The 26,737-nt window shown below is 43.4% G+C and overlaps 2 protein-coding genes across 4 annotated transcripts in view; both read right to left on the bottom strand.

Annotated features, from left to right (window-relative positions):
- Positions 1-26,737, bottom strand: part of LOC309340929 (uncharacterized protein) — a 171,294-nt gene that overhangs the window by 142,713 nt on the left and 1,844 nt on the right. The gene's annotated exons all lie outside the window — the stretch shown is intronic.
- On the bottom strand, positions 8,430-10,664 carry LOC309341143 (uncharacterized protein). Of its 2 annotated transcripts, none has more exons than XM_081860653.1 (2): positions 10,086-10,664; positions 8,430-9,662 (listed from the first exon to the last, which is right to left on the bottom strand). In XM_081860653.1, exons 1-2 carry the CDS (start codon positions 10,117-10,119, stop codon positions 8,659-8,661), a joined length of 1,038 nt encoding a protein of 345 aa, XP_081716779.1. In that variant the 5' UTR covers positions 10,120-10,664; the 3' UTR covers positions 8,430-8,658. The 2 variants fall into 2 exon arrangements, with proteins under 2 accessions (XP_081716779.1, XP_081716780.1); XM_081860654.1 differs by lacking the exon at positions 10,086-10,664 and adding an exon at positions 9,743-9,983.

The following is a 26,737-nucleotide window of genomic DNA, read 5'->3' as shown; positions in this document are numbered from 1 at the left end:
GTATCCAGGCTGCAATTAGCTTTTTGGTCCCTTAGGAACAACTGAACAACTTCCCTAGAGTGCAAGACCAGAGCCTATAATAATAAAAATCTCATAGAAAGGCCAAGGCAAAGACATCTCTCTCAATAAATGCCCAAACCTGTGCCACTACAAGGTGACATGGTCAATATGAAAACCCTACAGGGATTCACCAGAGATTGTTGCTGCTGTGATATGATGGAGGTGTGAGTCCAGAGGAGAGCTAGCTTTGACACCTGGGAAAACACAAAAAAGGCAGAAACAAAACAAACTGTGTTTTTCACTCATTATTTGACCTTCCCGTTAAGTGTAAAGCATAGACCACTATTGAGAATGTTTCTCCCAAAGTGCTAGAATGCCACAAGTAATTTAGGAACAAAATGCAACATGTTTTTTTTTTTATGTGATATCCTATGTCCAGCTATGTGCACTGCTACATCTGCAAACAGCTTTAAGAGGCCTCACATGCAGTCTCTCAAGATTTAAACGAAGGCATCCATTTACAACATACCAGGTTATTATTTGTGGGGCAGCAATTTTTTAGAAAAAAATTATATCCCCAAAGGGGGGAATTGTTATAAAAAAATTTAGGTTAGAGAGAGAGAGAGAGAGAGAGATCTAAATGTACCAAGCAAACACATATATAAATATATAAACCACATGTCCAAAACCCACAGGAAAAGTCCTAAAGCCGTTTTGACTCTTTCAGTCACCTCAAATATTTCTCTACGAGGTCAAAGGAAATGCAGAAACCTCCCCATTGTCTCTGTCCTCACAAATCCTGCCTTAAGGGCACATTTAAGGTGTGAATAGGGTGAGCCTGTGACCTGGCTCAGGAATGAAGCATTATCATTACAAAAGAATAGCCAGCCTTCCCAGGTAATCTAGTCAAGTGGCCATTAACAGGTAACCTGGCAGACAAGGTAAAAACAACACTCAGATTTCTGTTGTAGACCGCCTTTTCTGTGATGTAGGTATGATGTTTCTGTTGGAAAACTTGCCCCCTCGGGTGAGGCTGGCCTCTCTCCCTGCTCCTGGGGCCTGTTTACCGGTGATCCTCTCTGGCTGACATCCCGGACAGTCCAGGGAGATCTTGATAGGCGACTGTGAGGAGAATCAGAACTGACAGGGTTAAACAGTTGTGAGTGACGTCTCACATTCTGAGGCATGGCTATGTTCACAGAGGGGAGTGTTTCTCTGTGTGTCTTTTTCCTTTCGCTTTTGCGGAGAAGCGGTGAGAAGGCCAGCCAATTCGCCGGGCTGAATTTGCGATGTTACTCTACTGATTAAAGGCTATTGGAGATAAGAGAAAAGCCTGCTTTGCAGTCTGAGTTATTCCCACACAAGCAACAGTTTTTCCCCGCTGTGTAAACTTTGCTAAGAGGGCCAAAGAGGCTGGAGGAGGTTTTTACCGGCACGGACAGCAGTGGCGCAGCTAAGAAGAGTGCTGGACGCCATCTTGGCCCCCATAGGTTATGTAGGTCAGCCAAGCTTTGAAGCTGTTGCTGTGATGTGTCTCTGTGTGGGGGAAGCCAGCTGAGAAGCTGGAGCCAGTTGGAGCTGTGCCTAACGTTTGAGGCAGAGAGGAGCTCGCTGGGGAGGAGCTGGTCTGCAGAACCGGGTGCCGGAGCAGCTGCTGATATGTGAGTACGCTGAGCCCCGGGGGAGAAGATGGCAGACGGCCAGGATTCATACTCTGTCCCTTTTCAAAAATTAGATGGAAAGAATTGGGAGGAGTGGAGTAGGAAGCTGAAGGCATGGCTGGTAGCCAAGGGTCTGTGGGAGGCGGTCCAAGGGCCTCCACAGCAAGCTGCGGCTGATGCTTCGGCAGCAGATATTGCAGCTGCCCATGCTTCGCAGAGAAGAAATCACAAAGCCCTAGGAGCTATCGTGCTCAGTTTGGGGGGCTCACAGCTACCTTTGGTAGAGGGGCTGGAGACTGCTCATGAGGCCTACCAGGCACTAGAGAGAGTGCATCACAGGACCACAGCTGGGGCCAAGATCCACACTACCAGAAGCTTGTTTGAGATGAGGCTGCGTCCTGGGGATAGCATCAGACAGCATGTGACTGAGATGCTTTCTGTTTTCAATCAGCTGAGGCTGTTGCAAGTCAACTTTTCTGAGGAACTGAAAGTTTATATTTTGCTCAGCTCTTTGGACAAAAGTTATGACAATTTGTGTCTAACTTTGGAATCGATGAATCCCGCAGATCTTACGCTGGTGTATGTGACAGGACGCTTGAGTGATGAACAGGAACGCCGTCTAAGAGAGGGCCGAGCTGGCACAGGGAGCCCATCCGGTTGCAGAGGGGGGGGGCCAGGCCAGCGGAAGGCACAGTTCAGGCTTTTTCCACTCGTCGCTTCTTTATCTGCAATTCTGCTGACCATCTGAGTCGTTCCTGCCCCCGGAGAGCCAGAGAGGCTGGGCAGGATGTCTCCAAGGTCGCTTCCCATGGCAGTCAGCCAGGTTTCCATGGCAGCCAGTCCAGGAAAGGAGGCCAGCGTGGGAAAGCGCAGGGAGGACGTGACACAGGATGTGTGGAGGACAATCCTTATCACCTAGCTGCTGCTATGGCAATGATAAAGGACAACTCCAGTGAGGAGAGAGTGCTGCGCTGGATCATAGACTCTGGAGCGAGTCATCATCTCATGCCACCTAGTGGAGAGATGTGGAACTGCAGGGCTGTTTCAACTGGGAAAACAGTTATTTTTGCTGATTGGTCACAAAGACATTTGACCACTGTTGGAAATGTGTCTCTTTCTTTCTTGCAGGCAGAGCTGGAGGTCTACGTTGTGCCTGAGATGAAACATTGTCTTTTATCTGTATCTTGTCTTTTACAGGAGGGGTACAAGGTTTGCTTTGAAAATAATGTCTGTTCTATTTCCAGGGGTGGGAGGCAACTCGTCAGTGTTGCATGTCAGAACAATCTCTTTATTCTGGAGACACCTCTGGAGGGTGAGAGGGACACTGAGGGAGCACAGGCGAAGTGTGCAAACGTTCCCACTCATGATTCATGTGCTCATTTGTGGCACAAAAGAATGTCATATGGCTCTTGGGAAGATATCCAGAAGTTGCCCCAGTACACAGTAGGGTGCAAGATAAAAGCATGTGACCGATCCCTAGATTGTAGGGCATGCAGAAGGGCAAAGGTAAAAGGGTGCAGTTATCCCAGGTTGGAGAGGGTAACCACAAAGCCTTTTGAGCTTGTACACTCAGACCTTTTTGGGCCCATGCCAGAGAGTCTGGGCGGGGCCAGATTTGCTCTGACACTGACAGATGATTTTACCCAAACCGGCTGGGTCTTCTCGCTGAGATGGAAAAGCGAGGCAGCGCAACTGATCAAAGATTGGGTTGCGGCAGTGGAACTACAGTTTTCCACCAAGGTGCAGGGGTTTCAGAGTGACCGAGGCGCAGAGGTCACTGGGTCTGCTCTGCAGAGTTTCTTCCGCCAGAAGGGAATACGTCACTGGTTGACGGATGCTAATTCTCCTCAGGAGGTTGGTGTGGCGGAACGCAAGAGCAAGGCACTAGCTCAAGCAGCTAATGCTTTACTGTTTGACTCTGGTTTGCCTCAAAGTTTTTGGGGGGAGGCGATAAAGACGGCCAATTTCACGATGAACAGGTCCTACAATTCAGTGGTAGGTTGACACCCCGTATTTCTTACTCCACGGAAAGAAGCCGAAGCTGCATTTCTTCCGTGTGTTTGGCTCACAAGCCTGGGTGCCTGTACCAAAGGCTCAACGAAAGGAAGGTGACCCGAGGTCCCGGAAAATGATCTTTTGTGGGTATGAGCCTGGGACAAAGGGGTGGAAGTTTGCATATCCAGATGGTGATCAGTCCAGGCTTCTAGTTAGCAGAAATGCTGAGTTCTGTGAACAGAATGGTTGGTCAAGGATCCATGCGAATCCTGACGTTCTCTCAGAATGTCTGTCTGATTCTGAGGAGGAGGGAGAGGCAGAAGCTGAACCTGTTGATAAGGACCAGGTCGCTGACCAAGGTCAAGAACAGGGTTGGGCATCTCCACAGGTTGTTAAAAGAGAGCCCAAGAGTGAGCCTTCGTCTCCCGTTAGCAAAGTTCAGAAGGCCCGAAGACGCAGTAAGTCAGAGGGAGAGTCTTCTGGTGTCGGAGACACACTTGCTGGCCCCAGTGGGTCAGAAGGAGCACCTGAGACAGTGCTCAGATGGTCCGCACACACCACGAAGGGGATACCACCTGAGAGGTTTCAGGTCACCAGCGCGTGGGTTGGTTTCGCACAGTGCGAACCTGAGAGTTTTGAGGAGGTTCAACAGTTGCCTGAGACAGAAGCCAGGAAGGGGCAAGAGGCAATGGGAAAGGAGTTGAACTCAAAGAGATCTGTAGATGTGTCCTCACAGTTTCCCTCAGGATGCGAGACGAGAGGGGGTGTGAGGAGAATCAGAACTGACAGGGTTAAACATTTCTGAGTGACGTCTCACATTCTGAGGCATGGCTATGTTCACAGAGGGGAGTGTTTCTCTGTGTGTCTTTTTCCTTTCGCTTTTGCGGAGAAGCGGTGAGAATGCCAGCCAATTCGCCGGGCTGAATTTGCGATGTTATTCTACTGATTAAAGGCTATTGGAGATAAGAGAAAAGCCTGCTTTGCAGTCTGAGTTATTCCCACACAAGCAACAGTTTTTTCCCGCTGTGTAAACTCTGCTAAGAGGGCCAAAGAGGCTGGAGGAGGTTTTTACCGGCACGGACAGCAGTGGCGCAGCTAAGAAGAGTGCCGGACGCCATCTTGGCCCCCATAGCGACATCCCCCAGAATGGAAGATGCACACCCCCTTTGCATACCAGCAGGAGAAAGAAGATAGTCAGAAAGGCTTTTTACATCTTGTTTATTTCTGACTGTACATCTCCACAAAAAACATGTCCGATCAGTTCAGTCTCCTCCGAGCACATACGCAACAGTAAGGTCTCATATTACACTGAGAACAAAGCCTTGTGAATCCCCTGAACTGCCTGGAAGATTCTTTCCCAGGACTAGCCACATCATATGATGTAAACACTGAGCTGCCTGTTTGCAGCTGCATTGTACTCATATCCTGACAGTTTCTGGGGGTGGTCTTGGACTCCAGGTTGGGCAATTAAAAATGTCTATATAAGGGCTTGCACACATGGCTCGGGGTCCTCCTCCTCTGTCCTGCCTGTGGGTGGAGAACCCTGTTGCAAAAGTTAATAAAGAACAGGCTTACTAGCTGCTTTGCTTCTCAATATTCTCTGGTTGGTCTCTGTTATTTTCTCCTACCGATAGAGAACCTACAAAAGGACTGTATATGGGCCCTTGGGTACCCCATAAGGAAAAAGGAGCAGGTTTTTTCCCTTATATCACCTGCAATCATGTCTGCTGTGTTAGCATTTCACTCCTCCCGTTGCTGGATATGTGGCTAGTATGTCACATGCCCCTATTTACTTTCCTAGGCTTGGGAAGTGTAGGAACGGAAGTCGGTCTTATCTCTTTCACTCTGCTGTGCTTTTGCACTGTTCTTTGTCTCCCTGTCAGTTGCTGAAGAAGAGAGGATGCCATCATGATCCATTTCGTGTCATCTGCAAATGTGACGAGCATCCCCTCATTTCCTTCAACCATGTCATTTATCAAGATGTTGAACAACAACGGGCCGAGGTCAGAACCCTGCAGCACCCCTCTGGTCACTTTTCCCCAGGATGAGGAGGAACCATGAAGGAGTCCTCTTTGGGTTCGGTCAGTCAAATCCACCTAACAGTTACCTCATTCGGTCTCATTTTGAAGGCGAAGGGGTAGATTTAAGAGACCAAATTCCCAAGGGCATAAAACCTCTTCAGTCAGTTTAAAATCCTCTTTCCCAGTTTGATGTCCTAAGACATATATCTCATTCAGCCCACATTTTACCAGCTTCCTCGCATAAATATCACAGAGGACTCTGTCCAAAGCCTTACTGAAATCGAGATGCACAATTTCCACAACAGTCCACTGATCAGCAAAGTTTGTAACTCCATCCAAAAAAAGAAAAGGAGAAAAGGAGAGATTTCTCTGGCTTGTCTTGTTTTTGAGAAAGCCATGCTTTCATCCTGTATGTTTATATTGTAAAAAGTTCAGATGAAGGGCAAATAAATTTTTAAAAGCATAAATGAGGATATTGACAAGCTGGAACTTGTGCAAAGGAGGGAAATTTATGTCTTTAACTTGGAAACCACATGACCCAGTGGTGCTGACTTGGATAAAATATTGGTGGAGCGCCAGGTAAGTCCTGCCTTGCACAATCCATCATATGATGCACGTGTGGGAATGTTCAGGGATGCAGGAAAGGATATATTGTCTGAGTATATCCTTATCCAACTTGTGTTAACAACTTCCACAATATCAGCAGAGTAACATTCCCTTTTATTTTAAATTTGCAGCGTCTGCCTTTGCTCAGGCTCGCTAAAGCCTCTATAATAACTGTTCTGGTATTTTCCCCTTATTCCCTCATAAAATAGAAGAGACGACACAGTCTTTTACAAAAATATAAAAAGAGTTTACTCACATTCTGTTCACACTCAGATCCCAGAAGGCAGACTTAGCTTAATGAAGTAACATACACTTGGAGTCTATCTCTTAAGAAGACAGTCCCTTTTTCCTCTCTTGGCTGGAAGCCAAGAGGGCATCTCTGGCTTAATAGATGTTGTGTCTTCGATGCATGTAGTCACAGAGAGAGAGATGGCTGCCCTGCCCTGTGCTTTTGTCATTACCTGCACAGGTGAGGCCACACCCACCTCTAGTCACATGCAGAGGAAGTCTGTCCCAGCCCAGAAGGAAAGAGGAAGTTGACCTGCTGGCTGGACAAACATCCCTCCCCATGTGTAAACATGTTCACTCTAGGAAGGTTGTACTTGACTGCTCTTCTGTTTTACAGCATGCATGCCATTAGAATGGCATTGCCTATAATGGCAGCAACGTTTTAAAAAAGTAATATTTTGAGCCCGTAGTTCAATTTCCCAGCAGCTTCCCTTGCCCCAGAGACACTTCTAGCATTCCATCTCCTCTACCTGTGGCATTGTTCAGCAGTGAGAAAAGTGACCTCTTCACACTGATGTCCATTTGGTATGGCCCTTTCCAGGTTTTTTCCTGCCTCTTGTGTTTGTCTTTCATTTGTTCTCCTGTGTGTGTTGCCAGTAGAAGCCACAATTCTGTGGGTACTCTAGGTGGTGCAGAAAGCACCTAGAAGCTCCCTAGAGGTAGAAGTGCCGATCAAACTTCAGTTTTGCGCTCTATAAATTCCAATTAGGAGTACTGGGGGTGGGTCAGATTCTGGGGTAGTGCTTTTGTCCAGCAGAGGGTGTCACAGGGCCAGCCTACTTTCCCTTTAAAGCAAACTTGGGTCTCCAGCTGTTTTTGGACTACAACTCCCATCATCTCTAGTTAGCAGGACCAGTGGGAAGGGATGATGGGAACTGTAGTCCTTAATGAAATAAGAAGGAAAGACTGTAAACTTTTTCAATATGCGGTTACAGCAGCAAGAACTTTACTGGCCCAGAAATGGAAACAAGAAGAAATTCCGACGATAGACGAATGGAGACTGAAGTTGACAGACTATTCAGAATTGGATAGATTAACTGGAAAAATTAGATATCTTAGAGACCAAAAGTTCATCAAGGATTGGGGGAAATTTGTTGAATATCTGAAAAGAATATGTGATGTGCAAACAACGCTGGCGGGGTTTCAAGAAGCACTGTAAAAGTTGAGATATATTGTTAAAAGGCAATAGAGGTGGGAGGGAAGATCAATGGCAATATAATCAGAGAAATGCGTAACTGAGAGGTAAATATGGATGATTATCAGAGAAGCCGAAGGAAGTCAAAAAGGAATCAAATGTATGGAAATTTGTGCAATTTGTATAACCGTTTTGGAAAATTAATAAAATTATATATATAAGATGGGAACTATAGTCCGGGAGCTGCTGGGGACCCAGGTGTGGGAAAGCCTGATTCAAAGCAACTTTTCCATTTTGCCCACAAAGATGGGACCTGTCCATGTTTGTATCTTCTTGTATTTTGTTTTCCTCATGACCTTTCTGCGTTTGTTTGTTTTTTTAAGAGGGCAAATTGAAAAAGAAATTGTATGCCAAGTTGCAGAAGAATAAAAGGTTGTGTATGAAAAAACACACCAAAAACTGGGGGGTGGCATCCTTAAATATTTTATTGGGGGTGGGGCAAAGACCCCTAGGCCTTTAAGAGATGGCTCCTATTCCCTACACCCACAGGTCTCAGGATGGTTACAACATAAAAAAATATTTAAAAAACCCACCACATATTAAAAGGGCATTAGATGTCAATCAGCCAAAAGCCTGGTTAAAAAGGTGCGGATTTGCCTGGCTTCCTAAAGCTGTATAATGGTTTTTCTGACCATTGTATGGATTCTTTGATGGGAAGTTTCTCCTCTGTATGAATTCTTTGATGAGCAGTGAGAGAGGAGCTATCAGTGAAGCTCTTTCCACATTCCACACACTGATAGGGTTTCTCCCCTGTATGAATTCTGTGATGGGAAGTGAGATGGGAGCTGTGACTGAAGCTCTTTCCACATTCCACACACTGATAGGGTTTCTCCCCTGTATGAATTCTTTGATGATAAGTGAGAGAGGAGCTACGAGTGAAGCTCTTTCCACATTATACGCACTGATAGGGTTTCTCCCCTGTATGAATTCTTTGATGAGCAGTGAGAGAGGAGCTCTGACTGAAGCTCTTTCCACATTCCACACACTGATAGGGTTTCTCCCCTGTATGAATTCTTTGATGGGAAGTGAGATTGTGGTTGTGAGTGAAGCTCTTTCCACATTCCACGCACTGATAGCGTTTCTCCCCTGTATGAATTCTTTGATGAGCAGTGAGAGAGGAGCTGTCAGTGAAGCTCTTTCCACATTCCACACACAGATAGGGTTTCTCCCTTGTGTGAATTCTTTGATGCTTAGTGAGATCGGAGCTCTGACGGAAGCTCTTTCCACATTCCACACACTGATAGGGTTTCTCCCTTGTATGAATTCTCTGATGCTTAGTGAGACTGGAGCTCTGACTGAAGCTCTTTCCACATTCCACACACTGATAGGGTTTCTCCCCTGTATGAATTCTTTGATGATAAGTGAGAGAGGAGCTACGAGTGAAGCTCTTTCCACATTCCACACACTGATAGGGTTTCTCCCCTGTATGAAATCTCTGATGCTTAGTGAGATTGGAACTCTTCCTGAAGTTCTTTCCACATTCCACGCACTGATATGGTTTCTCCCCTGTATGAATTCTTTGATGGGAAGTGAGATGGGCACTCTGACTGAAGCTCTTTCCACAGTCCACACACTGATAGGGTTTCTCCCGTGTATGAATTCTGTGATGGGAAGTGAGATGGGCACTGTTCCTGAAGCTCTTTCCACATTCCACACACTGATAGGGTTTCTCCCCTGTATGAATTCTGTGATGGGAAGTGAGAGAGGAGCTTGTACTGAAGCTCTTTCCACATTCCATGCACTGATAGAGTTTCTTTCCAATGAGATTTTCTTGATGGGAAGTGGAATTGGAGCTCTGACTGCAGCTTTCTCCACACTCCAAATTTTTATGTGGCTTCTCCTCCCTGGGGATTTTATCGTGGTCACCTTTGCTCTCAATTTCCAATTCATCAGAATCTGCAATGGAGACAAAAAGGGATTAGAGCCTCAGGAACAAATGGAAAAGAACTGAAGGGAGTTGGGTGTGTGTTCATTACCTGTGTTGTTTGTCATTTTACCAACATATTTATTATTAGATTCTGAAGACTTGTTGAATGTTGTTTTGTCTGATATATAGCAGTGGTCAAAATTGTGGAAGGTTGAAGCTGACACTGAAGATGGCCTGGAAAGTTCACACCAGCCCACTCGTGGTAGAAAAAGGAATATTTTGAAGAAGATTGTTCAAAGAAAAAACTGTTAAGTTACTGTTTATTGTGGGGGTGGTAGGTTCCCAGGTGTTATAGGGGCCACTATTGAGCTCTGTGAAAATATGTGAGGTTGGTCTATAGACATATTTTTTGAATTTCCTGGCAGATAGGACGATCCCACAGGGAGCCTTACCAAGAGAGGCCACGATCCCACGATTCTCCTCCATGACGTCCTTATGCAGAGCTCTCTGGTCAGGATCCAGCAACGCCCACTCCTCGTCCGTGAAACGAACAGCGACATCTTCAAAGCACACTGGACTCTAAAAGAAAAAGGGAAATGTCCTCCTCTGAGACAGCAGAAATATGATCTGCTACACAATGCTCTGTTGTTTCCTTCCTGTTAATAATAGCAATAATAATAATAATAATAATAATAATAATAATAATAATAATTTATTATTTATATCCCGCCTATCTGGCTGGCTTTCCCCAGCCACTCTGGGCGGCTTCCAAAAAACACTAAAATACAATAATCTCTTAAACATTAAATGTGTCCCTAAACAGGGCTGCCTTTAGATGTCTTCTACAAGTTTGGTAGTTATTTTTCTCTTTGACATCTGGTGGGAGGGCGTTCCACAGGGCGGGTGCCACTACCGAGAAGGCCCTCTGCCTGCTTCCCTGTAACTTGGCTTCTCACAGTGAGGGAACCGCCAGAAGGCCCTCAGCACTGGATCTCACTGTCTGGGAAGAACGATGGAGGTGGAGACGCTCCTTCAGGTATACTGGACCGAGGCTTTCAAGGTCAGCAGAAAAACTTTGAATTGTGCTCAGAAACATTCTGGGAGCCAGTGTATGTCTTTCGAGACCGCTGTTATATGGTCTCGGCGGCCACTCCCAGTCACCAGTCTAGCTGCCGCATTCTGGATTAGTTGTAGTTTCCGGGTCACCTTCAAAGGTAGCCCCACATAGAGCACATTGCAGTAGTCCAAGCGGGAGATAACTAGAGCATGCACCACTCTGGAGAGACAGTCTGCGGGCAGGTAGGGTCTCAGCCTGCATACCAGATGGAGCTGATAAACAGCTGCCCTGGACACACAATTGACCTGTGCCCCCATGGACAGCTGCGAGTCCAGAATGACTTCCAGGCTGTGCACCTGGTCCTTCAGGGGCACAGTTACCCCATTCAGGACCAGGGAGTCCCCCACACCACGCCTCCTGTCCCCCCAAAATAGTACTTCTGTCTTGTCAGGATTCAACCTCAATCTGTTAGCCGCCATCCATCCTCCAACCGCCTCTAGACACTCACACAGAAATTTCACTGCCTTCACTGGTTCCGATTTGAAAGAGAGGTAGAGCTGGGTATCATCTGCATACTGATGAACACCCAGCCCAAACCCCCTGATGATCTCTCCCAGCAGCTGCATGTAGATGTTGAAAAGCATGGGGGAGAGGACGGAACCCTGAGGCACCCCACAAGTGAGAGCCCAGGGGTCTGAACACTCATCCCCCACCACCACTTTTTGGACACGGCCCAGGAGGAGGGAGCGGAACCACTCTATGACAGTGCCCCCAGCTCCCAGCCCCTCAAGACGCTCCAGAAGGATGTTATGGTCGATGGTATCAAATGCTGCTGAGAGATCCAGCAGAACTAGGAAACAGCTCTCACATTTGTCCCTAGCCCACCGCAGATCATCGAACCAGTGCGACCAAGGCAGTTTCAGTCCCATGATGAGGCCTGAATCCCGACTGGAAGGGATGCAAATGGTCCGCTTCTTCCAGGCGTGCCTGGAGTTGTTCAGCAACCACTTGCTCAATCACCTTGCCCAAGAATGGAAGATTTGAGACTGGGCGATAGTTAGCCATATTGGCACCATCTAAAGATGGTTCTTTAATAAGCGGTTTGATAACTGCCTCTTTCAGCGGGTCTGGGAAGGCTCCCTCACAGAGAGAAGCATTCACGACCCCACGAAGCCCATCTCCCAGCCCTTCCAGGCTAGCTTTTATAAGCCAGGATGGGCATGAATCAAGGAGACAGGTGGTTGGTTTCACTTGTCCAAGCAGCCTGTCCACATCCCCGAAGGTAACAGATTGCAACTGATCCCACAAAACCTGACTAGACAGGACACTAGCACTCTCCCGCCCTGGCCCTGCTCCCACGGTGGAGTCTACCTCTTCCTGAATCTGAGCGACTTTATCTGCAAAAAACTTTGCAAAATCATTGCAGGAGATCATGTGGCCCATACTGGGCCCCGATGTAGCAGGTGGTTCCACTAAATTGCGAACCCCCTGAAAAAGTCTCCTGCTGCTGTTTTCTGCAGATGCAATAGAGGCGGCGAAGAAAGTCTTCTTTGCCATTGCTACCGCCACTTGGTAGGCTCGACATTGAGCTCTAACCCGTGTCCGGTCAGCTTCAGAATGAGTTATCCGTCACCGGCGCTCTAGCCGTCTCATTGATTGTTTCATTTCCCTCAGATCCGTGGAAAACCACAGGGCTGTCTGGGCTCCATGCAATCGGAGAGGGCGCTTCGGAGCCAAACAGTCAATAGCCCTGGTTAACTCCACATTCCAGCGGGCCACCAGGGAATCAGCTGAAAGGCCATCAACATGGGATAAAGCATCCCTCTCTGGAAACCATTTGGAGCCATTAAGTGGTGGGGCGGACCATCTGAATCGGTCCCACCTCCATGCAGAGGGGAAGGGTCGCGGTTTTATGAATCATTGACCTGGCATTGCACAGCAGCACCTTCAGGTCATGTGGGTATCCCTTGCTGATTCTAGTATCCGTCCAGTCAGTACCAGGCCTGGAGGCAGGGATAGTCCTCCAACAACGACTAAACCTCCTCCTACCCGTGATCACTGAGAGCGGTTGCCCCAGTGCATCCCCCCCATGGAACATGCCCCAGCTATTTTGTGGGCTGGCAGCCCTGACCCCCCTTAAGAACAAAATAAAACCCTTAAAAAACAGAAAGAACCCACAATAAAACAATACAAACAAAAAACTGTAAAAATTGCAAACACATTAAAATCAAACAAATTCCCGAACCCAACCAAACATCCACCCCACCCCCCACAAAAAAGTACAGTGCTACCCCGCTAGACAAATGCCCCGCTAAACGAAAAACGCGCAAGACGAAAGGGCTTTCTGATATTTTTTCTGCTTCGCAAGACGATTTTTTCTATGGGGTTTTCTCACAAAACGAAATTTTTTTCGTGGTCTCCCCTTTTTTTGCCTTTTCTGAAAGGCGCTAAGCCGCTTATCTGCAAATTGCCGCTTATCCGCTAAGCCGCTAAGCCGCTTATCTGTCAATTACCGCTTATCAGCTGATCCGCTGATAGCGGAGCTCCGCAAGACGAAAATCCCTGCAAGACGAAGGCACCCGCAGAACGGATTAATTTCGTCTTGAGGGGTACCACTGTAATCAAAAGGGAAAAAAAGAATTTTTAAAAAAACATTTTAAAAAGAACATTGCACCGCTCCAAGTCCACCTGGCCAGCAGCAGCAGCAGCAGCAGCAGCAACCGTCCTTATGAGGCTTCAGGCCCCGCCCTGGGCCAGGTGGTGAGTGGCAGGAGCAAGGCACTCACGCAGGGGAGTTGTTTCAACAGGATTGCTTTGCTGCACATTTTATTTATGGATGCTTATTTTATTCTAAGTTTAAATTATGGGTATTCGGTTTTGTGCAAATAGGTGGAACTCCTCCTTGTGTTTCCCAAGTCATTCTGCATAGGCGTGCGTTCCAGTTTCCCCAATGGAAGGATCCACTTTCTCCTCTCCTCCTGAGCTGTTCCCTCCTAAGAACTAGAGCCAAATTCGAGGGGTTCATGGGGGCACGGAGAAGGGGAGGAATTGGAGGCAGGCGCCATTTTGCAGCCGATGGGGCTGGTTAGGTGAATCCAGGCCGCTATTTGTTCTCTTTTGTACTCTGCTTAGATACCTATTTTTGCATTCAGTTATCAATCTAGAAATAAAATAAGCCTCATTTGCACCTTTAGCGCCCCCCCTTTCCGTGGGGAACCCCCCTTTTTTCGGGGTTTCTGGAGCGGATAAGGGAGAGCGGCGCGGTGCTGCGAGGCGATCGCTTTTTTCACGGAGTGAAGCCGCACAGCTGTGGTCGGATAGCGCTAACTTCTTTCCTGTGGACAATTTGACTCTAAACAACTACCCGTGAGTAGAACAATTCGGAAGACTATCAAGGGAACTTTTTAAAGAACTTTAATTTGAAACTACTTCAAAAGAAAGACTTTAATTTGGCGCTACAGCGGGAAGGCTTAAACAGGAAGTTCGCCTTCTGCTTTTGTAAATAGCAAAGAGGCTGCAAGTGAAGTCTTGGAAAGCCGAATGGATAAGATCTAAATTCCAGACTTTTGAAAGATTAAATCCCCCCCCCCTCTTGTAGCAGGGAGAAAGAGGGGGGTGCTCTTTCTGACACTTTTAAACCTGCAGGGAAGGGACTTTAAGACTAGAGAAATCCACCACTTTAAACCTGGACTTGGTCTGCCAATGGAACATTGAGATTGCTACTTTGAAGGAGCTCTTTTGGGTGAGAAAGTAGAGTCTTTGTTTCCAATCGTTCTTAAACTTTTAAAAGAAGGGTTTGAAATTGAAAGTAACAAAATTTGGCTACAATTGGAAGTATTTGGAAAACTTTAAGAACTTTAAAGAACTTTAAAGTAACAAGAATTTTAAGGATACATTGTAACTACCTCCCCCAAGAGGAAGTTTTTGAAACTGCTGTAAGGGCTGGAGAAGGGAAATTTCCACTGGTAAAATAGAACTGTGAGACTGTGAGACTGTGAGAGTGACCTTGATATTCCTCAATTGTTATGGCAGATGGTAAAGACTCTCGGGAGGGGACTTTGAGATCTGGGAGACAGTGGCAGCAGTCTTGAAGGCAGTCAATGGCAGGCCTTTCGGCCTCATCTAACCCATCTCCAGCTGCTCCAGCACAATCTAAGGTGATGATTACAGAGGAGACTTTTGTTAAAACATTTGAAAAAATAAATGCATCATTGGAGCAATTAAATAAGAGAGTGGAGGTTGCAGTTACCTCTATGAATTGAAATACAGAATCTATCCAGGAATTAATAAAGGAAAATAAAAAGATAAAACAAACCGCAGAGGAAGCCAAGGAGAAGGCCGAAACTGCAGACTGTAAGGCGTCTGCTACAGAATCTAAAGTATTAAAGTTGGAATCAGAGGAAATTCCAGATTTATGGAAACAGCTTGATGAACATAAATTGAAATTGTCTATGATTGAGCTTAGGGACAAACAGACCAACTTGAGGATCAGAGCAGTCCCAGAGTTGGAAACGGGCAGCTTGACAGACTTTATTGCCAAAGAATTTGTCGACTTTTGGAACCTGGATGAGGAGGAATTTAAAATCGTGACAGCTTTCAGACTTGGAAGAGGAGGAAAGAAAGATAAAAATAGAATAAGGGACTGTCTGATAACACTACGATCCAAGGAGGAAAGAGATAAATTTCTGGGCTGCCACTACGATAAATCTTTGGAAATCGCACAATCAAGAGTGGAGATCTTTAAGGATATCCCGAAGCATCTCTTGGAGCTCAGATGGGACTATAATGACTTAGTGGGTCACTTGAGAAAGAACAAAATCAACTTCAGGTGGGAATTCCCCCAAGGCCTATCCTTTACCTACAGAGGAAAGAAGATAAAGATAAAATCAGTGGAAGACAAAATTAAATTTTTGGACAAGTACAAAGAAGACCTACAGAAGGAGACGGGCCAACAGCCGGGAGCACTGGTATTGGATGTATCGAACTTATCCTTTGGATTAGACAATAGAGTGAAACCAACAGACGAAGAACAACTCCAGGGTGCAGTTGGAGGAAAAGCAGAGTAATTACATCATGGCATTACAAATATTAAGCTGGAACATTAACGGCTGTAACTTGCCCAAGAAGAGACGAAAAATTTTCCACTTATTGCAAAAGGAACAATTGGACTTGATCTGCCTACAAGAGACACACGTGACTAGGCTACACAGGAAAATTCTCAGTAATAAAAAAATGGGACAAGAATTTATTTCATCGGACAAAGTTAAAAAAAGAGGAGTAGTAATTTATGCAAAGGAAAGCCTATCACCGAAACTCAAATTTAAAGATGAGCATGGAAGAATTGTGGCAATTGAAATTCAATCACAGGGAGAAAGATTTTTAATTGTAGGCATCTATGCACCAAATGAGGGGAAATCGGAATTCTTTAAGAAGCTACATGAGACTCTGTTGGACTATTTGGACTATAATTTGATCCTGATGGGGGATATGAACGGAGTGGTTTCTACCAATATGGACAAAGCACAGAAACAGGTAGTTACCAAGAATGGTAGACTACCCAAAACCTTTTTTGATATGACGGACACTTTAGACTTAACTGACACTTGGAGACTAAAGAACCCTCTGGAAAGAGAGGGAACTTTCTTTTCTGAGGCTAAAATGACATGGACAAGAATTGACCAAATCTGGGCAACTAGAGGGTTGGTTCTGAAGATTAGAAAAGTGGAAATTTGCCCTAAAACTTGCTCTGATCACAATGCTGTTAAGATGGAACTGAAACTAACATCAATTGGATCCTTCAGATGGAGGATGAATGACACTTTATTTAGAAATGAAGAAGTGATCAAGAAGGCCCAAAAAACTCTGAGAGACTATTTTGAAATAAATTTGAATACAACGGTCGAGAAAAGAGTAATTTGGGACACAAGTAAAGCAGTCATGAGAGGATTCTTGATACAACAGAATGCAATTAGAAAGAGACTACAAAATGAGAAAAAAGACAAAATCTTGGAGAAAATAAAAGAAGGAGAAAAGAAATTGAGAGCGAAACCAAAATCACAGGAGATTCTGAAAGAGATAAAGTTATACCAAGTACAATATATGAAATTGATGAATCAGGAAATAGAATGGAAAATTGAACAAATGAGACAAAAGACTTTTGAATTGGCAAATAAATGTGGGAAACTGTTGTCCTGGCAAATGAAAAAAAAGACAAAAACTTAATATCATTACAAATTTGGAAGTGGAAGGAAAGAATATACAGAATCCAGGGGAGATAAGAAAGTGCTTCCAGAGGTATTTTTTTTTTTTTTATAAAATTTTTATTAAGTTTATGAAATACAGAAAAAAAGAATAAGAGATAGATATAAGAAAGTAGAATAAAAAAGTAACAAATTTCCATAGTCTTTTTTTCCATCAAATCTAAAGGACTTCCCCACATCCTCCAAACCCTGCATTCTCTGTAAAATACAGCATCAGCAATTTGTTAGCTTATTTCCAAACTTATTGTATCTTCCATTTTATCATGTTACTTAATTTCAAAAATACTGTAACTCAGTTCTTATACATTTTATGTTAAACACAATAAAGTTGTTTCATTATTTTACCTCTAAGTTCTTGTGTCTTAATTTCCATTTCATTAACTTACATTTGCTGAAGCTAGAGTTTCCTAAAAGGTGCATTTTTTTTTTAACATTCATACAGCTTATAGTGTTTTTTCAAATAGTCCTTAAACTTTTTCCAGTCCTCCTCGATTGTTTCTTCTCCCAAGTCTCGGATTCTGCCAGTCATTTCAGCCAATTCCATGTAATCCATCAACTGCGATTGCCATTCCTCCAGCGTGGGTAGATCTTGTGTCTTCCAATGCTTTGCAATCAGGATCCTAGCTGCTGTGGTAGCATACATAAAAAAAGTTCTATCTTTCTTAAGTACTCTCTGGTCCACAATGCCCAGAAGGAAGGCCTCCGGTTTCTTGGGTAAGGTAAATCTAAGTACCTTTTTTAGTTCATTATGAATCATCTCCCAAAAGGCCTTCACTTTCGGACAAGTCCACCAGAGATGAAAGAATGTCCCTTCCGCCTCTCTGCATTTCCAACATTTATTATCATACAAGTGGTATATCTTAGCGAGCTTGACTGGGGTCATGTACCACCGGTATATCATTTTCATAATATTTTCCTTCAAGGCACTACATGCCGTGAATTTCATTCCGGTGTTCCATAACCTTTCCCAGTCTTCAAACATAATGTTGTGCCCAATATCCTGTGCCCACTTTATTATGGCGGATTTAACTGTCTCATCCTGTGTGTTCCACTTAAGCAGCAAGTTATACATTCTCGAGAGTAATTTGTTTTTAGGCTCTAACAATTCTGTCTCTAGTTTCGATTTTTCCACCTGGAATCCATTCTTTTTGTCTATTTTAAAGACCTCCTGAATTTGAGCATAGTGCAACCAATCTCGCACCTTGTTTTTTAGTTTTTCCAAGCTCAGCAACCTCCAATTGTCTCCAATTTTTTCAATTATTTCCCAATATTTAGGCCAATGGGCCTCCATATTGGGTCTCTTACGTGCCTTGGCCTCCACCGGTGAGAGCCACCTCGGTGTCTTACTCTCCAATAAGTCTTTGTATTTTGTCCAGACCATCAAAATTGCTCTTCTGACAATATGGTTTTTAAACAATTTGTGCACTTTAACCTTGTCATACCACAAATATGCATGCCACCCAAACGCATTATCAAACCCTTCCAAATCTAGGACATCAGTGTTCTCCAATAAAATCCAATCTTTCAACCAGCAGAAGGCTGCAGCTTCATAATATAACCTCAAGTCTGGCAGGGCAAATCCCCCTCTTTCTTTCGCATCGGTTAATATTTTAAACTTTATTCGGGGCTTTTTGCCCTGCCAAACAAACTTAGACATATCCTTCTGCCACTTTCCAAAACATTCCACCTTGTCCACGATCTGTAGGGCCTGAAACAAAAATAGCATTTTCGGCAAAACATTCATCTTAATAGCAGCTATTCGGCCTAACAAGGAAAGTTTCAATCTTGACCATGTTTCCAAATCTCTTTTGATTTCTGACCAACATTTCTCATAATTATCCTTGAACAAATTCAAATTTTTGGAGGTCAGATACACCCCTAGGTATTTTACTTTTTTAACCACATTTAGTTCTGTTTCTTTAGAGAACTCATCTGTTTCTGTAACTGTCAAATTTTTGGCTAAAACTTTGGTTTTTTGCTTATTTAACTTAAACCCCGCCACCCGACCAAAGTCAGATATTAATTCTAACACTCTTTTAGTACTAGAGACTGGTTCCTGTAATGTTAATACCAGGTCATCTGCAAATGCTTTCAATTTATATTGTTTCACTCCGACCTCAATTCCCTGAACCAACCGGTCCTTTCTAATCATGTTTAGCAACACCTCCAGAACTGAAATAAACAGTAGGGGGGATAGGGGGCACCCCTGACGTGTCCCTTTTTCAATTTTAAACTCCTCTGTCACCACATTGTTTACTATCAATTTAGCTTTTTGTTCTGAATAGATTGCTTCTATACCATTTTCAAACCCCCGCCCCACTCCCATCCCATCCCATCCAAATTTTTCTTCATAAACATCCAAGAAATATTATCAAAGGCTTTCTCTGCGTCAATGAAAATTAATACCGCTCTAGTGTTAAGATTTGTTTGTAGAAGTTCCAAGATATCAATAATGTTTCTTGTATTGTCAAACAAATGCCTGCCAGGGAGAAAACCAGCCTGGTCCTTATGGATCACTTCATTTAGTACTTTTTTAAATCTACTTGCCAAAATATCCGCAAAAATTTTGTAATCCACATTTAGGAGTGAGATGGGGCGGTAGTTCTTAAGCTGGGTCTTTTCAGTTTCTAATTTAGGTATCAATGTGATGAAAGCTTCTTTCCACGTTTCCGGTGCCCTCCTCCCCTCCATGATCTGGTTACAAACCTCCATCAGAGGTTGTATCAAGTAATCCTTTAAAACCTTGTAGTATTTGGAGGTTAGTCCATCAGGGCCTGGAGACTTGCCTAATTGGAGATTCTGAATGGCACTTTCAATTTCTTGCTGTGTGATGCTACAATTCAGGGTTGTTCTCATTTCCTGGGGTATTTTATGAAGTCCATTAGTTCTGAGAAATTGATCCACCTCGGAAGCTTTTTGCGGCCCTTGTGAGTAGAGTTCTTTGAAGTATCTCTGGAAGCACTTTCTAATTTCCTCAGGTTTCTGAACCATTCTCCCTTCAATCTCTAGATTAGTAACTGTATTAAGTCTTTGTCTCTTTTTCAACTGCCATGCTAGCAGTTTCCCACACTTATTAGCTGATTCGAAGGATCTTTGTTTCATTTGTTTGATTTTCCATTCCACCTCTTGATTTATCAATTTCGAGTATTGCGCCTGGAAGAATTTCACTTCTCTCAGCACGTCCTTCGACTTAGGCCTTGATCTTAATTTTTTCTCTCCATCTCTTATTTTCTCCAATATCTTCTCCTTCTTTTCATTCCAGAGCCTTTTCTTAATCGTGTTTTGTTGTATTAGAAACCCTCTCATAACTGCTTTACTTGCGTCCCAGATTATTCTTTTTTCCACGGTGGTATTTAGGTTTATCTCAAAATAGTCCTTTAAAGTTTTTTGGGCCTTCTTAACAACCTCCTGGTCTCTTAATATGGTGTCATTCATTTTCCATCTAAAGGATCCAGTTGTGTTTAGTCTCAATTCCACTTTCAAAGCATTATGGTCGGAGCAGGTTTTTGGGCAGATTTCCACTTTTCTGGTCTTAGGTACCAGCCCTCTAGTTGTCCATATTTGGTCGATACGTGTCCATGTCAGATGAGCTTCAGAAAAGAAAGTTCCTTCTTTCCCTAGAGGGTTCTTAACCCTCCATATGTCAGTTAAGTCCAAATTGTCAGTCATTTCAAAAAAAGTTTTAGGTAGTCTGCCATCTTTCGATATGTTGGCACTTTGTGACTTATCCATGTTTACAGAAACAACCCCATTCATATCGCCCAACATAATGATGTTATTATAGTCCAGGTATTCCAGCATGGTCTCATGCAACTTCTTAAAAAATTCAGATTTTCCCTCATTTGGAGCATATATTCCTAGTATCAAAAAATTTTCTCCCTGTGTCTGTATTTCAATTGCCAAAATTCGGCCGTGGTCATCTTTAAATAAAAATTTCGGTGACAGGCTCTCTTTAGCATATATCACCACTCCTCTTTTCTTGACTTTGTCCGAAGAAATAAATTCTTGGCCTAATCTTTTATTAATTAACACTTTTCTATGAAGCCTTGTCACATGTGTTTCTTGTAGGCAAATAACGTCCAATTGTTCTTTTTTCAAAATATGGAAAACTTTCCTTCTTTTTTCCGGGGAATTTCCGCCATTTATATTCCAACTAAGAAGCTGCAGAGACATCCTGGTTCAATTTAGTGGGTCTTACAATGGGGTATCTAGGTTTCCCTCCGATCCCGGAGGTGGTAGTGCTGGTTCAGATCCAGACGGTGTAACTTTTAAAGGTGGTCCCGGTAGTGGTGGTGGCCAAGCGGCTGCCGCTCCTTTTTGCAGGTCCTCCTCGTGGTTGTGTAGGAACTTCTGCTGGTCCTCAGGTGATTTAATTTTTATTTTCCTTCCTTTGTAAGTAAATGATAGTCCTTGTGGAAACTCCCACCTATAAGGAATTCCGTTGTGTCTCAATAATTTGGTCAGGTCTATATAAGTAGTCCTAAGATCCAAGAGATATTTGGGTATGTCTCTATAAATTTCAGCCTTTTTACCTTCTGTTTCCAAAGATTTCTTGAAATGTAGGCCTAATATCTTATCCCTCTCTTCTCTTGATCTCAGAACAACCAAACAGTCTCTGGATTTGTCTTTCTTTACAGATCTTCCCAGTCTAAAGGCCGTCACGATTTTAAAATCCTTATCCTCCTCAATTCCCCAAAATTTGGAGAACAAAAGTGTCAAAAATCCCTCTAAGTTGTCTTTCTCGAGTTCCGGAATGGCCCTTATCCTGAGGTTGTTTTCCTTACTTTTCAATTCAACCAACGACAGGTAGGCTTGTTGTTCCCCTACCTGTCTTTTCAGAGGCCTTACTTCCCCTTTAATCTCATCAACCTTTTTGTTCGCCTGTTCTGCTTTTTGATTGGCTTCCACAGCTAATTTGTAATTTTCAGCCGTAGCTCCTTGCAATTTCTCAATTGCCTGAGTGTGCTGCGAAACCTGTTCAGTTAATTTGCCAATAGAGGATGTGGCTTGGTCAATCTTTAATGTTTGATTATCCACTTTTTGGTTTAAAACTGCCAGTTGTTCCAAAATTTGTTTTAAGGCTGTTTCAGATCCTCCAGTTGCCATATCTTCTGCAGCAGGTTGTACAATTTCCACCTCCTGTGCTGTCGGCACAGTTGGGACAGATAGTCTGCGTTGATGAGTTAAGGTTGTTTGCAAAAGTTGCCCAGATTTTTTCTCTTTTTCTTTATCTTTGGCTTTAGCTGCTCTTGTTCTCCCTGAGCCGCTCATTCCACACCTGCCTCTTATTCAAGGTCAAATCTTTTGTCCCATGAGAAAGGCAAGTCCAGAGTATAAACAATTAAACCACAAAAAGTTTCAATAAAGTTCAATTCCCAAGCCGCTATATCTCCACAGTCCTTTAGGGGGGGTATTTCAAAGTTTCAAAGAAGGAAAAAACTATTTTCCGCCATTAAAGTTCCTACATTCCCCCTGTTTAGATTTTTGTAGTTCCAAAACACAAAAGAAAGGTTTCCAAAGCTTCCAATTTCTTTTAGCCAAGCCACAAGGTAACAAGAGAGGTCCCAGCAACAATGTTAAACGTTAATGTCTCAGTCTATGCAACAGTTTAAATCTCCGCTACAATGTCGTCAGATTGACAGCAGTTTGACAGTTCTCTTTTAAACACTGGCAGCCCGATGACAGGGTTACCCCTTCTAACTCCGTTTAGCTCAAAAGTGGGAAGATAGTTCCAAAAAGCCAAAGTCCATAAATTTCACAATTCTTTCCCTTTTTATCTTCAAAATGCAAAGTCTATAAATGCACTCTTTATTCCACTTTTACTTTTTAAGCGCTTCAGCTCACTTCAGAGCCCTTGCTTTGATCTAATAAGCAGGATCGGGAGGCGGACTTCCTGTTGCTCGCCTCCCGTTTTCAGCCGGATTTCTTCAATTCAATTAAGAATTTAAGCCCCTTACTCACGGGTATGTTGCTCCAATTCCGAAATTTTCAAGAAGAAAGGTCAGCGCTCATCAGCAGCAGCAGCGCGGCTTTGCTTCCACGAAAAGAGCGATGAACTCACAGCGCCGCTCCCCCTTTCACGTTCCGGAGCCTCTTACGAGGTTCCTTCTACGTTTCTGGGGGGGCTCAAGGCGCCCGCCGAGTCCCACTGCCGTAGGCTCACTCTGCCTACGGTTTTTCTTAATGGGTCTCCACTTTGCCGTAGCGGACGACCCTTTTTCGCGGAGCCCCTCTTCACAGAGTAAAGAGGACCGCCATTGCTGTTTTGCGCCGCCTCCGGAAGTCCTAGAGGTATTTTAAACAGCTATATACACAGGAGCCGCAGAAAGAAACAGACATTGATCGCTTTCTGAAATGAAACGGTTTACAAAAAACTCACAAGAAAATAAACTAATGTTGAACTATAAAATAATGGATCAGGAAGTAGAATTGGCTATTCAGAATATGCAATTAGGTAAATCACCAGGACCGGATAGTTTGACTGCAAGATATTACAGATCATTGAAGGAATGGATAATACAACCACGAAAGGACGTTTGCAATGAAATACTGGAAGGGAAAAGAGCACCTGAGTCATGGAAGGAAGCTTACATCACACTTATACCAAAAACAGAATCTGAAAAGACACAGCTTAAGAACTACCGCCCCATATCTCTACTTAACGTGGATTACAAAATTTTTGCAGACATATTGGCTAAAACATTGAAAAAGGTATTAGCAGAAGGAATTCATAAAGAACAAGCGGGCTTTCTCCCGGGCAGACATTTGTCTGACAATACAAGGAACATAATATTCTGGAGAAACTACAAGTGAACATCAATACTTAAAGCTGTCCTTATATTTGTGGATGCGGAGAAAGCCTTTGACAATATTTCTTGGAATTTTATGAAGAAAAACCTACAAGGGATGGAGGTCGGTCAGGGGTTCGAGAACGGTATAGGTGCAATCTATTCAGAACAAAAGGCTAAGTTAATTGTGAACAACGTAGTGACAGAAGAATTTAAAATAGAGAAAGGAACACGACAAGGTTGCCCAATTTCCCCATTGCTTTTTATATCTGTTCTGGAGGTTCTGTTAAATACAATCAGAAGGGACCAATTGGTTAAAGGTATACAAGTTGGAGCAAAACAGTACAAATTGAAAGCATTTGCTGATGATCTGGAACTGACATTACAGGAACCAGAGCCCAGTACTAAAAGAGTACTGGAACTAATTCAAGAATTTGGTCAGGTAGCAGGTTTTAAATTGAATAAATGAAAACCAAGGTGCTAGAGAAAAATCTAACAGAGATTGAGAAAGAGAGGTTCCAGAAAGAGACAGGATTAAGACTGGTTAAGAAAGTGAAATATTTAGGGGTGAATTTGACAGCTAAAAATGTGAACTTATTTAAGGACAATTATGAAAAATGTTGGTCGGAAGTGAAAAAGGATTTAGAAATATGGTCAAATTTGAAATTATCAATGCTGGGCCGAATTGCTGCTATAAAGATGAATGTATTGCCTAGAATGCTGTTTTTGTTTCAAACACTGCAAGTTATAGATAAGATGATGTGTTTCAAGAAGTGGCAGAGAGATATTTCAAGATTTGTCTGGCAGGGCAAGAAACCTCGAATAAAATTTAAGATTTTAACTGCTGCTAAAGAAAGAGGTGGATTTGCCCTGCCAGACCTTAAACTGTATTATGAAGCAGCGGCGTTTTGCTGGCTGAAAGAATGGCTACTTCTTGAGAATACTGATATTTTGGATTTGGAAGGTTTTAACAACATATTCGGATGGCATGCATATTTGTGGTATGATAAGGTCAAAGCACATAAAGCATTTAAGAATCATATTGTCAGAAAATCTCTTTTTAATGTCTGGATAAGATATAAGGATTTATTGGAAAATAAAACCCCAAGGTGGCTGTCTCCAATGGAAGCGAAAGCTCAGAAAAAACTCAATATGGAGGCCAGTTGGCCGAAATATTGGGAAATTTTGGAACAAGAAGGAGATAAACTGAAATTACAGAGCTTTGAAAAGTTAAAGAATAAAGTGTGTGATTGGCTTCATTATTATCAAATAATGGAGGCTTATAATTTGGACAAAAAAAAATGGCTTTCAGATGGAAAAATCAAAACTGGAAACACAGCTACTAGACTCCAAAAGAAAGAATTTGTCAAAAATGTATAACTTGCTGCTGAAATGGAATACTCAGGATGAGACCGTAAAATCAGCTATGATAAAATGGGCACAAGACGTTGGGCATAACATTATGATGGCTGACTGGGAACAGTTACCGGTATTAAATTTACGGCTTGTAATGCCTTAAGAGAGAATATAATGAAAATGGTTTACAGGTGGAACATGACACCAAAAATTTATCCAACAATAAATGTTGGAAATGTAAAGAGTCAGAAGGTACATACTTTCACCTTTGTTGGACATGCCCAAAGATCAAGGCCTTCTGGGAAATGATCTATAATGAAATTAAAAAGGTATTTAAGTATACCTTCCTGAAGAAACCAGAGGCCTTCCTCCTGGGCATGGTCGGCCAATTGGTACCAAAGAAGGATAGAACTTTTTTTATGTATGCTACAACAGCAGCAAGAATACTCATCGCAAAATACTGGAAGACACAAGATCTACCCACCCGGGAAGAATGGCAGATGAAGGTGATGGACTATATGGAAATGGCGGAAATGACCGGCAGAATTCAAGACCAGGGAGAAGAGTTGGTGGAAGAAGATTGGAAGAAATTTAAAGACTACTTACAGAAACATAGTAAAATTAAGGAAGTTTAGAAAGAGACTGGAATTAAATAATCTGACTTTTGCATAAGTATTTTAAATATATATATGTTAAATAAATTATTGATGGAAAGCAGGAAAGGTTAAATTACCTTGTTTTAATAAAATATGGATAAAAATTTGGGAAAGATGGAAAGGATTTGCTGAAATAACAAATTGAAGCAGAATACAAAAAAGGAGGTGTGAGGAGGTCAAAGAAATAAGGTAATGAAAGTTATACTATAGAAGGCTTAAACTAATTTTGTGTATTTTTTATTGTTTGATTGTTTATTTTTTGTATTTGTGTTGTTTTGTTGTTATTGTTTGTGTTATATTGTCAAAACTTTAATAAATATTACTTTTTTTTAAAAAAAAAGCCTCTTTTGGATGGGCATCTGTCTTGGATGATCTAGCAGGGGGTCTCCTGGCTCTGAGAGACAAGCAGGGAGGGTGGCTTCTGGCAAAAGGAGAGGGAGCCACCGGTGGCTCCTCCTTCTCCTGACTCACCTCAGCCTCTCGACTTTCCTCTCCCACTCGCCTCCTTCCTCTTCTGCCTCTGATTCTGCACTGCATTCTGCCACAGAGTCTCCCAGCTCACCACGCCCTGTTTCCCCTTCAGCTTCTGACACCTCCTCTTCCCAGTCTTCTCCCTCTTGCCCCTCTGACTGCTCATCCTCCCTCCACCTCCACTCCTTCGGCTCTGAGCCCTCTTCCCTTCCTGGTTCCCCGGCTGCTTCCTCCCACCATTCCTCTGTGCCCAACCAGTAAATGACACTGCTCCATCCCTCGGCCTCTGTCCCCACAAGGCAGCTTCCCCTGACCTGATCTGGTTCCACAGCCGCTGCTTCCCTTCTGCCCCCATGAAAAGGCGGATCGGGAGGTCTTGCTGGCATCCTTCTGCCACCTGCAAGAGAAAAAAGGTAAGCAGGATGCCAGGAGTGCCTGCTTCTCTCACAGGTGAAACAGGGCTTTCTCTAACTGCAGATGGGCCTTTGAGAAAGCCTCACCCACTGAGAGTATTTG

This window comes from Podarcis erhardii (genome assembly GCF_964252035.2).
Source record: "Podarcis erhardii genome assembly, chromosome: 4".
Lineage (NCBI taxonomy): Eukaryota > Metazoa > Chordata > Lepidosauria > Squamata > Lacertidae > Podarcis > Podarcis erhardii.
The sequence above is the reverse complement of the archived record's forward strand: the minus strand, read 5'-3'. Positions and strand labels throughout refer to the sequence as shown.

Bases quoted from the DNA above. Each gene is read 5' to 3' on its own strand.
- LOC309341143 (XM_081860653.1), bottom strand. From the start codon at position 10,119: ATGGAGGAGAATCGTGGGATCGTGGCCTCTCTTG. The intron at 9,663-10,085 runs GTAAGGCTCCCT...TCTCCATTGCAG, and splicing joins TGGGATCGTGGCCTCTCTTG to ATTCTGATGAATTGGAAATT.